The 12,500-nt window shown below is 46.9% G+C and overlaps 3 protein-coding genes across 4 annotated transcripts in view; 1 reads left to right on the forward strand and 2 right to left on the reverse strand.

Moving 5' to 3' along the window:
* card14 (caspase recruitment domain family, member 14) overlaps positions 1–9,593 on the reverse strand; it is a 25,769-nt gene extending 16,176 nt beyond the window's left edge. Inside the window, exons 1-4 of one of the 2 annotated variants that reach the window (XM_062547526.1) lie at positions 9,462–9,593; positions 7,071–7,405; positions 5,758–5,895; positions 588–913 (exon numbers count right to left, since the gene is read on the reverse strand). In XM_062547526.1, coding sequence (XP_062403510.1) covers positions 588–913; positions 5,758–5,895; positions 7,071–7,284 — 678 coding nt within the window. In that variant the 5' untranslated portion in view covers positions 7,285–7,405; positions 9,462–9,593. Of the gene's footprint in view, positions 1–587; positions 914–5,757; positions 5,896–7,070; positions 7,716–9,461 lie in introns of those variants that run through there. The other variant, XM_062547517.1, reaches the window with a different exon arrangement.
* LOC134094196 (peroxisomal sarcosine oxidase-like) overlaps positions 1–12,500 on the forward strand; it is a 284,404-nt gene that overhangs the window by 145,054 nt on the left and 126,850 nt on the right. The gene's annotated exons all lie outside the window — the stretch shown is intronic.
* Positions 10,506–12,500, reverse strand: part of ccdc40 (coiled-coil domain 40 molecular ruler complex subunit) — a 13,054-nt gene continuing 11,059 nt past the window's right edge. Inside the window, exons 18-19 of the mRNA XM_062536107.1 lie at positions 12,147–12,305; positions 10,506–11,122 (exon numbers count right to left, since the gene is read on the reverse strand). Coding sequence (XP_062392091.1) covers positions 10,880–11,122; positions 12,147–12,305 — 402 coding nt within the window. The 3' untranslated portion in view covers positions 10,506–10,879. The remainder of the gene's footprint in view (positions 11,123–12,146; positions 12,306–12,500) is intronic.

Below are 12,500 nucleotides of genomic sequence, written 5' to 3' on the forward strand. Positions count from 1 at the left end.
GTTACCAAAGCATTTTGTAAAGTAATTAAATTTAATTTTAAAGTAATTGAAAAGAAAATTATTACTAGAATTTTCTTACTAGAATCACAAAAGTGTATTTCCATGTTTTCCCTATAACTCCATGTCCTTATTAGCAGAAACATTAACGTGTTTTTAGTAGGAACTCGGATGTCATTAGGAACTAAGTCAAGAATGCTCAGCTGAATGACCACACACAGGGAGGCAGGTGGGGAAGGTCCCTGGCCCATAATTAACCCCACACACACTTTGCACACACACACACACACACACACTCCTCAACCCCATTTGAACAAATACGGTGCCTCTGACATCACGGCACAGATAGACACAGACAAACACAGACACAGCGACAGACACAGCGACAGACACAGACACAGACACAGACACAGACACAGACACAGACACAGACACAGACACAGACTTTGAAGTGCACTCTGTGAATGAAAAATGTGCTATACAAGTAAATAATTACTTACTTGCATACTTACAGACACAGACATAGATGTACACACACACAGACTTAGATACACACACACACACACACACACACACACACCCACACGCACCTGCAGGTTGAGGTCGCGGCAGCGCAGGCCGACGGCCGACTTCTCCTCCACGGCGGCGGCGTAGCGTCCGTACAGCTCGCACTTCTCGTCCTTGACCCGGAGCAGGTCGCGGTGCAGGCTGGCCAGGTGGCTGCGCAGGCGGCCGCTCTCCTCGCGCAGACGCCGCAGCTCCTCGAGGTGCTCGGCCGCCCCGCCCGCCTCCGCCTCCAGCCCCGCGCAGCGCTCCCGCAGCTGGTCCGCCTCCTGACGCGTCTCCGCCAGCTCCTTCTGCATGCTGGTGACCGCCCGCACCAGGTACTCCGTCAGCTCCGAGTACTTGATCAGGCCTGAGACACACACACGGACCACAGGACAGGGGGGACACACACGCCAACCGTCAATACACACATCACAGGACAGGAGGGACACCCACGCCAACGGTCAATACACACACCACAGGACAGGAGGGACACACACGCCAACCGTCAATACACACCACAGGACAGGAGGGACACACGGTCAATACACACACCACAGGACAGGACAGACACACGGTCAATACACACACCACAGGACAGGACAGACACACGGTCAATACACACACCACAGGACAGGACAGACACACGGTCAATACACACACCACGGGACAGGAGGGATACACAGACCACAGGACAGGAGGGACACACGGTCAATCCTATTCACCTCCATTTTAGCCAACAGTAAACACTGTCTCATGGTGCTCTAGTCTACACAACCTAAGGCCTGGACTCTAAGAATTAAGTACCTAGACATGGAAAGGAGTTAGCAGCCACAGAGACCACAGGAGAGGACAGAGAAACAGTCAATCCAATCCAAATCCAACCTCTATTTTATACAACAATAAACATTGTCTCAAGGTGCTCACAGTTACACCGTGCTGTCTCTGTATGTTCTATGTCTGTCTATGTAGCAGTACCCTTTCCCCAAAACCCATTTCTCCCAAGTGAGACAAATAAATGAACTTGAACTTGAACTTGAACTCTAAGCAACCTAAGGCTTGGACTCCAAGAAGAGCCTCGACATGGAAAGGAGTTGACAGAGACCACAGGAGAGGAGAGAGAGAGAGACAGTCAATCCAACTCACCTCCATTTTATTCAATAATACACATGGGCTGTGTCTCCAATCGCATACTTCCATCAGTACACTGCTAGTGTGCGCTGAGCACTTACTTGCGTTGTGCCCACTATTTGATGGTTAGTGTTGTCCCGATATCTGCACTATATACTTAAACTAAGTATTTGAAGTGTGCAAGTAGGCAGTTTGAGACACAGCCACTGTCTCAAGGTGCACTACACAACCTAAGGCCTATAAAAGAGTAAGTACTTAGAAGGGGAAAGGAGTCAGTACTCGGCAGTGATTCAAAATGTTGCTTCCGTTCTCATCTCAAGTGACTTATAAAGGCAGGCACACACTACTGCTGCTCCTTTTACTCGGTAGATGGAGATGGAGCGAAGAGGAGGGGAAGAGAGGAAAGAGGAGGAGGAAGATGAGGAAGAGGAAGAGGAGGAGGAGGGTGCATTTCCATCTTTATGTATCATTTAATCCATGACAGGTTGGAGACAGATCCTAATCCTATAGTTCACTACTACATGCATTTCCACAGACAGAGCACAGTGTGTGTGTGTGTGTGTGTGTGTGTGTGTGTGTGTGTGTGTGTGTGTGTGTGTGTGTGTGTGTGTGTGTGTATGGGGAGGGGTAGTGTGAGAGTTCAGAGGCAGGAGAGAGAAGACAGGAGAAAGGAAGGAAGTCTACATTTCTGTTGAAATGTATTCCGTCAGCAGATACTCTTTATATCAGAGCACCACATCAGCTGTGTGCAGGAAACCGATAAGAGAGTAGAAGTGAGAGGGAGTGAGGAGGGCAGGGAGATGGACATTTACAGAGAGAAAGAGGTAGAGAGAGAGAGAGAGAGAGAGAGAGAGAGACGAAAGAGTGTGGTCTATGTCAAATACAACAGAAATCATAAAGTTTTATCATAAAGTCTTTGCTCCAAATGCTTTTAAAGCATCTTTCCCAACTGCCTCAGAGAATAATGTTTCACAACAACAGCCAAGACAATAGCGTGACAATAGGTGAAACCTGAGCAAATATTCAAATATAGGCACCCAAGAATGCATTCTAGCAATAATAACTCAAACCTGTCATAGTTCCACCAACACAACGGGCCAATTGCTCTGTCAGTTAGCATTGTGTTAGCTGTGCTACGATTTAAAACCGTGCTCCTTAAAACGGAGGTTTTGGAGTTTAACACGCAGCTGCGCACGAAGTTTAACGTGATTGCTGTGTCAGAAATGAGACAGGATCAGCTGATTCCTAGTTACTGGGGTTAAACTGCCTGGAAGCCGGAAGTACGCTGTTTTGAGTTTTACCCCAGCAGATGCAGTCGTAATTCAACAGTCTTAACGCATTTCAGGATTTTGACGGGATACTTTTTATGACTCTTGTGGCTAAATGCGCTCTAAGTGGCAAAACACTTTGGAAATGTAAAGTACATTTTAATAAAACGCAAATAATGTTGAAATATATCATGAAATAGTCTAGGCTACTTTTGTGGAAATCTGAATCTGAAATCTTATCCAGTAGGCTATGCTATTTATGACATTAAATCAGTCAATCAATCAATTGTCACGAATTAAATAGAACATTACACGGAGGAGCAAAAATAAGCCTTTTAATCGCCACACTTCAGCCCAACTATGGACAAATTATGCTGGGCACTAAACCCACATTCCATGGCTCCGTGCGCATTCCAGCCTTTACGAATCCATGTGGGACTAGGCTACGTATTTTGTCAGCCTAAACAGGCCTACACCATGGCCAGGCAAAATGCATCTGTGCGGTGTAGGCTACATAATGTCACAACTGTCTTTAATGCCTGTGAAATGCATGTTAACGTGTCGGATAGGGGCAGACGTTTTCAAATCATATACTGCTCCCCGAGCGCCGCTAGTTGGTTGGTTCTCTCACGGGATGAAAAAAGTACCTATTCTATTCTATTCTATTCTATTCTATTCTATTCTATTCTATGTAAGGGATAATCAACGACGCTTACACTTATAGAATATGTAGGGATAATCAACGACGTGCCGTGCGTTTATAGGAAAATGATGCACTTATCGAAGTGTAAAGTCCCCTCCGCCTGCGTCGTCGGGTCCTTATTTTACCACTTCGAACGTGCATTATTTTCCTATAAACGCACGGCACGTCGTTGATTATCCCTACATATTCTATAAGTCATTGAATGAATGAAAGCGCCTCCCGCAAACAGCGGGTGGAAATATTTCAGTGCCCATCAGTCTTTACATTTAGCAACATCACCAAACAGTCCAAAAGTAAATTAAACCCCAAACTAAACTGAAAACTACTGCTTTTAATAGCCTACCGGTGCCGCTAACAAAACGCATGTCTCTCTGGTCTCACAATAAAACGCACGTAACAAAAGTTCTTGCCTGGAAGTCTGCCTCAAATAAATGCTTTGCGCAGCCTAAGTAGCCTAAATAAAGACCATAATCGAGTGTTGATGGTACGATCTACCGTGCGTTAGGCTATTTTACGAATAGGCCTACTCGTTCTTTGTACATTTGTAATTAGGCATTTGCCAACTTAAGCAACTGCTATCTTGTAGCCTTTATTGTAGCCTACTGTGTAATAAGTCCAAACTAGCCAACAGTGTGTGTATGTGTCGGTTTATGAAGCGTAAGCTGTCACCTATCTTGCTATCCTGCAAACTATGGTTTAGTCTACCGCTAAACCATGTCCTTTCCGAGATTAGACTAACGCGCATTAAATGCGCCCTCTAGTGGGTGATTTGAATTTCCTTGAAGACACAGCAATTGAGATCAAGGTAAAACGCAGCAGCAGGTTAAACCACAGGTGCATATGACACAGCAATGGAGCTTAAGTCGTCACGTGACTTCTTGCGTCACCACCGAGTTTAAAACCGTGTTAAACTCCAAACTAGCGACAGAGCAATTGCCCCAACAGGTTTAGGTTACGGTGAACACATAATTAGCCATTCTCAGATATCATAAATAGGGGAGACCTTTATGCCATTTCTAAACACAAGGTGTGACTACACGGCACTAATATTCTAATGTAATTACTTTATAATTATAACTCTGTTGAAATAAACACAATCCTAAACTCTGTAACTGTCTTGTTCATGTGGTGACATAGCTCTGTGGCTTGTGTAAAGCTGATCATACACGAGGCGGTTAGTGTTGTGTGGCTCTGGCACATCTCCATTGACTTTGGGCAACAGGTTTGTTCTGAAGAACTTAAACCATCAAGTAGGCAAATTCCCATGATAATCAAATCTGAACACATGGACTAAATCATGTGGTTGCCCAGCAAGATTGCCCCATAAGTTGCCCCCTGTGTGCTGCCCCTGATATGAGGCTATGTGGCGGGGTGTGGTAGTTGCCCCTGATATGAGGCTGTGTGGCGGGGTGTGGTAGTTGCCCCTCATATGAGGCTGTGTGGCGGGGTGTGGTACTGTAGTTGCCCCTGATATGAGGCTGTGTGGCGGGGTGTGGTACTGTAGTTGCCCCTGATATGAGGCTGTGTGGCGGGGTGAGGTAGTTGCCCCTGATATGAGGCTGTGTGGCGGGGTGTAGTACTGTAGTTGCCCCTGATATGAGGCTGTGTGGCGGGGTGTGGTAGTTGCCCCTGATATGAGGCTGTGTGGCGGGGTGTGGTACTGTAGTTGCCCCTGATATGAGGCTGTGTGGCGGGGTGAGGTAGTTGCCCCTGATATGAGGCTGTGTGGCGGGGTGTGGTACTGTAGTTGCCCCTGATATGAGGCTGTGTGGCGGGGTGTGGTACTGTAGTTGCCCCTGATATGAGGCTGTGTGGCGGGGTGAGGTAGTTGCCCCTGATATGAGGCTGTGTGGCGGGGTGTAGTACTGTAGTTGCCCCTGATATGAGGCTGTGTGGCGGGGTGTGGTAGTTGCCCCTGATATGAGGCTGTGTGGTGGGCTGTGGTACTGTAGTTGCCCCTGATATGAGGCTGTGTGGCGGGGTGTGGTAGTTGCCCCTGATATGAGGCTGTGTGGCGGGGTGTGGTACTGTAGTTGCCCCTGATATGAGGCTGTGTGGCGGGGTGAGGTAGTTGCCCCTGATATGAGGCTGTGTGGTGGGCTGTGGTCTCACCGCTGAAGCCCGAGGGCTCGGTGCTGGGCTTGCGTCCGGTGATGCGTGTGTAGACGGCGGGGTAGTGGATCATCAGGCTCTCCAGCAGGGCCACCGCCCCGTTACGGCCGCGCGAGCGCAGCAGGTCCAGCATGTGGCCTGCAGGGGACAGAGGGGGAGATCAGGAGATCAGGGGACAGAGGTGGAGATCAGGGGACAGAGGGGGAGATCAGGGGACAGAGGGGGAGATCAGGAGATCAGGGGACAGAGGTGGAGATCAGGGGACAGAGGGGGAGATCAGGGGACAGAGGGGGAGATCAGGAGATCAGGGGACAGAGGGGGAGATCAGGGGACAGAGGGGGAGATCAGGAGATCAGGGGACAGAGGGGGAGATCAGGGGACAGAGGGGGAGATCAGGAGATCAGGGGACAGAAGGGGAGATCAGGAGATCAGGGGACAGAGGGGGAGAACAGGGGACAGAGGGGGAGATCAGGAGATCAGGGGACAGAGGTTGAGATCAGGGGACAGAGGTGGAGATCAGGGGACAGAGATCAGGGGACAGAGATCAGGGGACGAGGTCAAGATCAGTCTCAGCGCACTGCCACCACTACGGGGGAGGAGACACAACTGGAGGAGCACATGGGTGGTTACGCTTCAGTGACTAAACAGTGACTCAGTTGGACACGCACTTCATGTGCATATTCTTGAACATCCTAATTTTTACTTGAAGTCCTATCAGGCACTCATCATCTAGACCAGTGGTTCTAAAACTTTTCACAAGTACCACATCTGAAAACAAATGGCTCTTCAAGTACCACCATTATAACCAATATTAAAATGCAATTAGTGTAGGCCAATTGAGCTACATACTGTATTTTACATTGTAAATACTGTTTTGAGTCAGTACCACTATAGAGTCTACGTACCACCAGTGGTACCCGTACCGCAGTTTGAGAACCACTGATCTATTCTAGACCATCTAATTTAGGCTTTTAACATTTAACCAATACTAGGAGGGAATCACAGAGTCTCTCAGAACTCATGAATCAATAGTGTTTGCCCATGATAAAGAAATCACCATACAGCGATTCTGCAACACTCACTACATTGCAAAAGATTCATTTCCAATACATCACAATATCTGTGTGAATGGAAGAAAAAGGGAAAAAGCTGGAGCTAATTGGTTTTATTCAAACATCTCTCACACACAGAGGAACAAACACACAAACACACACACACACACACACACACACACACACACACACGCACACACACACACACACACACACACACACACACACACACACACACACTCATGCTGCTCTCTCTCTTACTGGTCTTCATGGAGAAGTTCTTGAGCTGGTGGCAGTTGATGATCTCGTCCTCGTCGATCTCCGAGAGCACGCGCGCCTGCCGCAGGTAGGGCATGACGATGCACGGGCGCACCTGCAGCGACACGCCGTGCCGGTTGTCGTTGATCAGCTCCCACAGCTCGTCGCCCTCCTCGTCCCCCAGCTCGGGGTCCATCTCCAGGTCCGCCACCGCCATGGCAACCAAATCTTCCCCTAGAAGCCCGGCGACCGGCCGAGAGGTTATAGTCCAAACGGTCCCGTTGAGAAGGTCAGGGCCAGTCAGGTATAGAGCCGAGGCGTGAGACCGTGTGGTTTGTCTGGAGGGGAAGACCAGCGTGGGTATTTATTCAGATCGCTCCAGCTCCACCTGTCTAGGGATGCGTGTGTGTGGGAAAACCTGTAAGACGAGAACGTGGATTCCCGGCAAGGCTCGCCAAGAAGGGGCGGCACCTTTCCTTTCTCTCATTCACACATGCTGTGATTATGTGTGTAAACACAACACCGGCTAGATATACAATAACACACTCTCACACATAAACACACACACACACACACACACACACACACACACACGCACACACACGCATGCTCACCCGTAAACACACACAAACACACATAAACACACGCACAGACACAAACACAGAGACAGCTTCTGTGCATGTACCTTATCCGGTGGTTAACCAGCAACAATCTCAATCAAATATGTGTGTTTTATAATGAGTTTGCCTGCTTCTCCACCGGCCGCTTTGTGTTGAGTCTTATCTCGTCCGGCCGTGGATCTGATTCAACAGCATATTAAAGGCACAGGACCACACCATGCTGTAGCCTACCTGTTTTTAATTAATAGAGCTATTCACTCATGTTTGCAGAAGAGCAGGCATCATTGAGAATTACCCACACAATGCGTCGGGTGTTTGTGTGTGTGTGTGTGTGTGTGTGGGCGGGGGTCTTTTCATCACAGCTGTTCAAATTCAGAGGGTGTGATCTTACAGGCATAGTGTTGATGTTTGTGGTTCAAAGTCCCAGTGCAAATCAGCAAAGGAAAAGATGGCTATATGTGGCAGTCATACCCACTACCCACACTTAATACAGGGCCTACACATTTTCACACACACACACACACACACACACACACACACACACACACACACACACACACACACACACACCTACACACCTACACACACCTACACACACACACACACACACACACACACACACACACACACACACACACACACACACACACACACACACTATGGCTAGTTTGAGTATGTGATAATATGTATGATCATGCTACACAAAATGAGCCTCAGACTAATTGAAAGAAATATTAAAGAAATGGCAGATGAACTGAACAACTCCCTCATATAATATATCATTATTAATAAAATAAAAAATAGCAGCCATATAGGCAATTAGGCCATGTCCAATACAATACTGTAAATCGTAGCCTATAGTACGCTATAGTAGTATACAGAAATAATCGTTTAACCCTCATGTTGTCCTCAAATCTTACCGACGTTCGTTATCCTTGGGGTCAATTTGACCCCAGCTAAAAAAAACTCTCAAAAAATGATCGAAATTAATTTTTTTTACCCAGTTTTTTTTTTTGTGGTAGGCACTTAACAAGAGTATGACCACCATCAAAAGCCCTACAAAACAATCCCACCCCCACACACCACTTTATGAACCCTGGGACCCTGGCTGGCAATATGGCCAATCCAGTGTCAACAGCCCAAAGGCTGACTTTTTGGACTTTTTCAGACCTGCCAAAATAACTTATATGTAATGTGTACTTGTAATAATGATAATAACTACATGTTCTCATACTGTTACAATAATAATATCCATAATGTGTCAAATATTCATTTACCTCATGTTTCATAAAAATGGGGTCAAATTGACCCCAAGAACACCAACTATTTTTTTTTTTACAGGACATTGGAAACATATTTTTGTGCAAATGTCATGTTTACTCTGTTGTACCCTTCAAATGAGGAAAAGTCATGAAACTTGAAGCAAAACAAGAAAAGTGAACCATATATTTTATGATGTTAAACATTGCTTGGGGTCAAATTGACCGCAAGGACAACATGAGGGTTAATAGTAGCCTATAGCAGGATAGGCCTAGGCTCATTCATCCATATGTATTTCTAAAGTTTCCTTTGTTGACGTTTTCGAAACAGTAGCGATTTGATTCAGCAACGAATCAAGGCGACCGGACAGTGGTATGTTTCAAGCAACAAATGCAAAATAGGCCTATAGTTTTATTAAAAACATTGCGGGCAATACACATTTCGATTAAGCAGCTTTTAACATCTAGCTACAGTTGTTTTAATGTTTTAAAATGGTGTCGGTGACGCTGCCTACCTTATCAATCTTTCAATTTGCCGTGGGTTCAGCTCATGTATTCCTAGAAATCTCCTCCAATGCTTTCTCAGTTCAAACGAATTAGCCTACCCAGACTAAGGGCGCACAGATTTCTATTACCGAGAAAACATAGACAGGAATAGAATCACTTGAAAATCGAAACGAAAGAAGCCTAAAGTCATGCAACGCCCTCCTCTCTCGCACATATCAGCATCAGTAAAGAGAGTGACCCAATCGAACGTGTGTGACCGCTGTAGGAACAGCGGTTGTGGTGGTAGATACACGACAGCCTCCACAGGAGGAGTTAATTTAGGCTTTAGAACGTAGGCTATAGCCTATATAGAGCACAGCATCCGCACAACCCCATCATATCGCAAGCTGTCTGTAAAACTTAAGCCTACTTTGCAAATTCATACACTGACATTGCAGACAGGTGTTCAGAGAACAAAGCCTTCTTCTTCCACGTCCATTTCACAATAGACTGTCTATGATGTATAAATACTGCGGTTTCAACTGAACACACAGCATTTTTTCTTCAAACAATAGGAGTATGATGAGTTTAAGCCTAATTTCCATTCCTTTACTTTCTACAAATGCAAACATTTTCACAGCAAACTTTTGTTTAAATGAAATATCCATTTGTATGCACAGGATATTTAAAACAAAAACCCATTACAATTCTGTACCAGTTTGGTACACCCCTACTTAGTTTTTGACTATTTTCTACATTGTGTGATAACTAGGCTACTGAATACGGCCGGTGTATGTTCCTCTCAAACTTAAAGGATGTGACAAGTTGACACTTCTAGGTTATCTTAGTTGCCATAGCGGTAATGCGTATGGAGCACAACCCACAGGAAAGAACAAAATCATGACGCAGGCTAGAAATAAAGGTCTGAGTAATTGAGTGGTTTCAAGTGTGAAGTTCATCTGCAGTGATAAGGCAAGTGCACATTTTCCGTGAGAGCATTTACTGTGATGGGGTGGTGGTCAAGAACAAGACACTGGAATGACCTACAGACAATTTCATTTTCACAAGACAGGTCAGAGCAATTTTTTGCAACACTTTTTTGAATTATTATTCAGTACAGATTATAATTTAATGTATATTGAATATATAACGGCAAAGAAAATAGCACTGAAATCTTAATGCCACCAGATAAGGCCTAAATACTTATTGCTGGTATCACTGGTGCTCCATGATCCACACATCCACCTCCAGAACCCTCCTAATCCACTCGTATGCTCTCCAAACCACCACCTTTGACTTCAACCTCAACTCTGACCCATTAATACCTGAATAAAAGACATCTTGGATGTACTGTGGCTGCTACCCTAAGATCCTAAGCCCCAAACCCCACCGCCCCCCCTCCTGTCCTGAGCTCTAGTTGCGTCCTCCTCCCCTCCGCTGGCCTGCCTCACTGGCTCTCCTGCACGTGGGTGCTGAGTGCCAGCGTGATGCGCCTCAGCGCCCCCTGGTGTTGCGGGTGCTCCTGGCAGACGCGCTGCAGGACGGCGGCCACGCTGACCAGACGCGCCTCCTCCCGCTGCGTGGCCGACGCCAGCGGGCCCTCGCCGGACGCCACCGCGCTGTAGCGCCCCTCACGCACCAGCTGCAGCTGCTTGGTCCGGCTCTGCAGGGCCACCAGACGCGCCAGGTTCTACAGCGGAGAGAGAGAGAGAGGGAGGGAGAGAGAGAGAGGGAGGGAGAGAGAGAGAGTCAAGATGTTAGAAGATAATCCTTTAATCTCACAATGGAGAAATTTGCATTTCTACAGCAGCAAAAGTGAGAGCAGGTATAGAATTCACAAACAACAACAACAACAACAACAACAGAGTTGTCTCTACTGCCCACAGCTATTGCACATCTAGAGGGATAACAAGGGGAACTCTAAAGAGATGAGTTGGCTGCTCAGTGCTGTGCTACATACGGCGCAGCTCATTCTCCAGCATGGAGGACAGCTGTGGGTGGAGGAGACGTGTGGATTCACAGCACGTTAAAAACAAGTCGTGGGCGAGAGAGGTGTGAGTGACAGCCTGACAGAAACTCTGATAAGGAAACTGTGAGAGGGACTTCACACTTCCAAATATGGATCATTTCCTGTGTTCTTGCCACTGGACTGGTAGAGCAAGGTGCTAATACCATCAAGGTCACGTCAAGGTTAACTTCCAGAGGGCACAGAGGAGGTGCTGCTTTAGGCCAAAGGGGCTTAACCCTTGGACATGTAGCACAGCAGAGACAAGACGAGGAGCCAGAGGAGGAGGGACAGGAGGGGAAGAGGGGAGAGACTGCTAGAGAGAGAGAGGAAGTAGATAGAGAGGGAGCTGGAGGGACAGAGAGTGTGAGGGAGGGAGATAGAGATAGACAGAGAGAGAGAGAGAAAGAAAGAGAGAGAAATTGTTTCCAAGCAGATATTGTATCTGTTTGTATTGTTGTATGTCGGCTTTGGCAACAATGCTTCAATGAGTCATGCCAATAAAGCTACATTTGAATTGAATTGAATTGAATTGAATTGAATTGAATTGAATTGAATTGAATTGAATTGAATTGAATTGAATTGAATTGAATTGAATTGAAATTGAGAGAGAGAGAGAGAGTGGGAGGGAGGCAGAGAGATAGAGAGAGAGAGATAGAGAAAGAGAGAGAGAGAGAAAGAAAGAGAGTGAGAGAGTGGTGGTCCACACCTTGTCCTTGGTGTCCTGCAGGTAGTGGAGGTCGTCGGCCAGGACGGTGCTGGCGCTGCGGAGCTCGGTGACCTGCTGCTGCTTCTCCCTCAGCCTGCTGCCCAGAGAGCCCTGGGACTCCTTCAGCTCCAGCAGCACGCCCGCACACGTCTCCGCTTGCTGCACACACACACACACACACACACACACACGGACACGCACACACACACACACACACACGGACACGCACACGCATACACACATACACACACACACACACACGACTCATAAGACAATAGACCTACATACTAGGAGATATGGACCGTGATAACGACAGCCGTCTGGAAAGTGACCACAAATATGGCCGCAGTGATG

This window comes from Sardina pilchardus, chromosome 1, assembly GCF_963854185.1.
Source record: "Sardina pilchardus chromosome 1, fSarPil1.1, whole genome shotgun sequence".
NCBI classification, from domain to species: Eukaryota; Metazoa; Chordata; class Actinopteri; order Clupeiformes; family Clupeidae; genus Sardina; species Sardina pilchardus.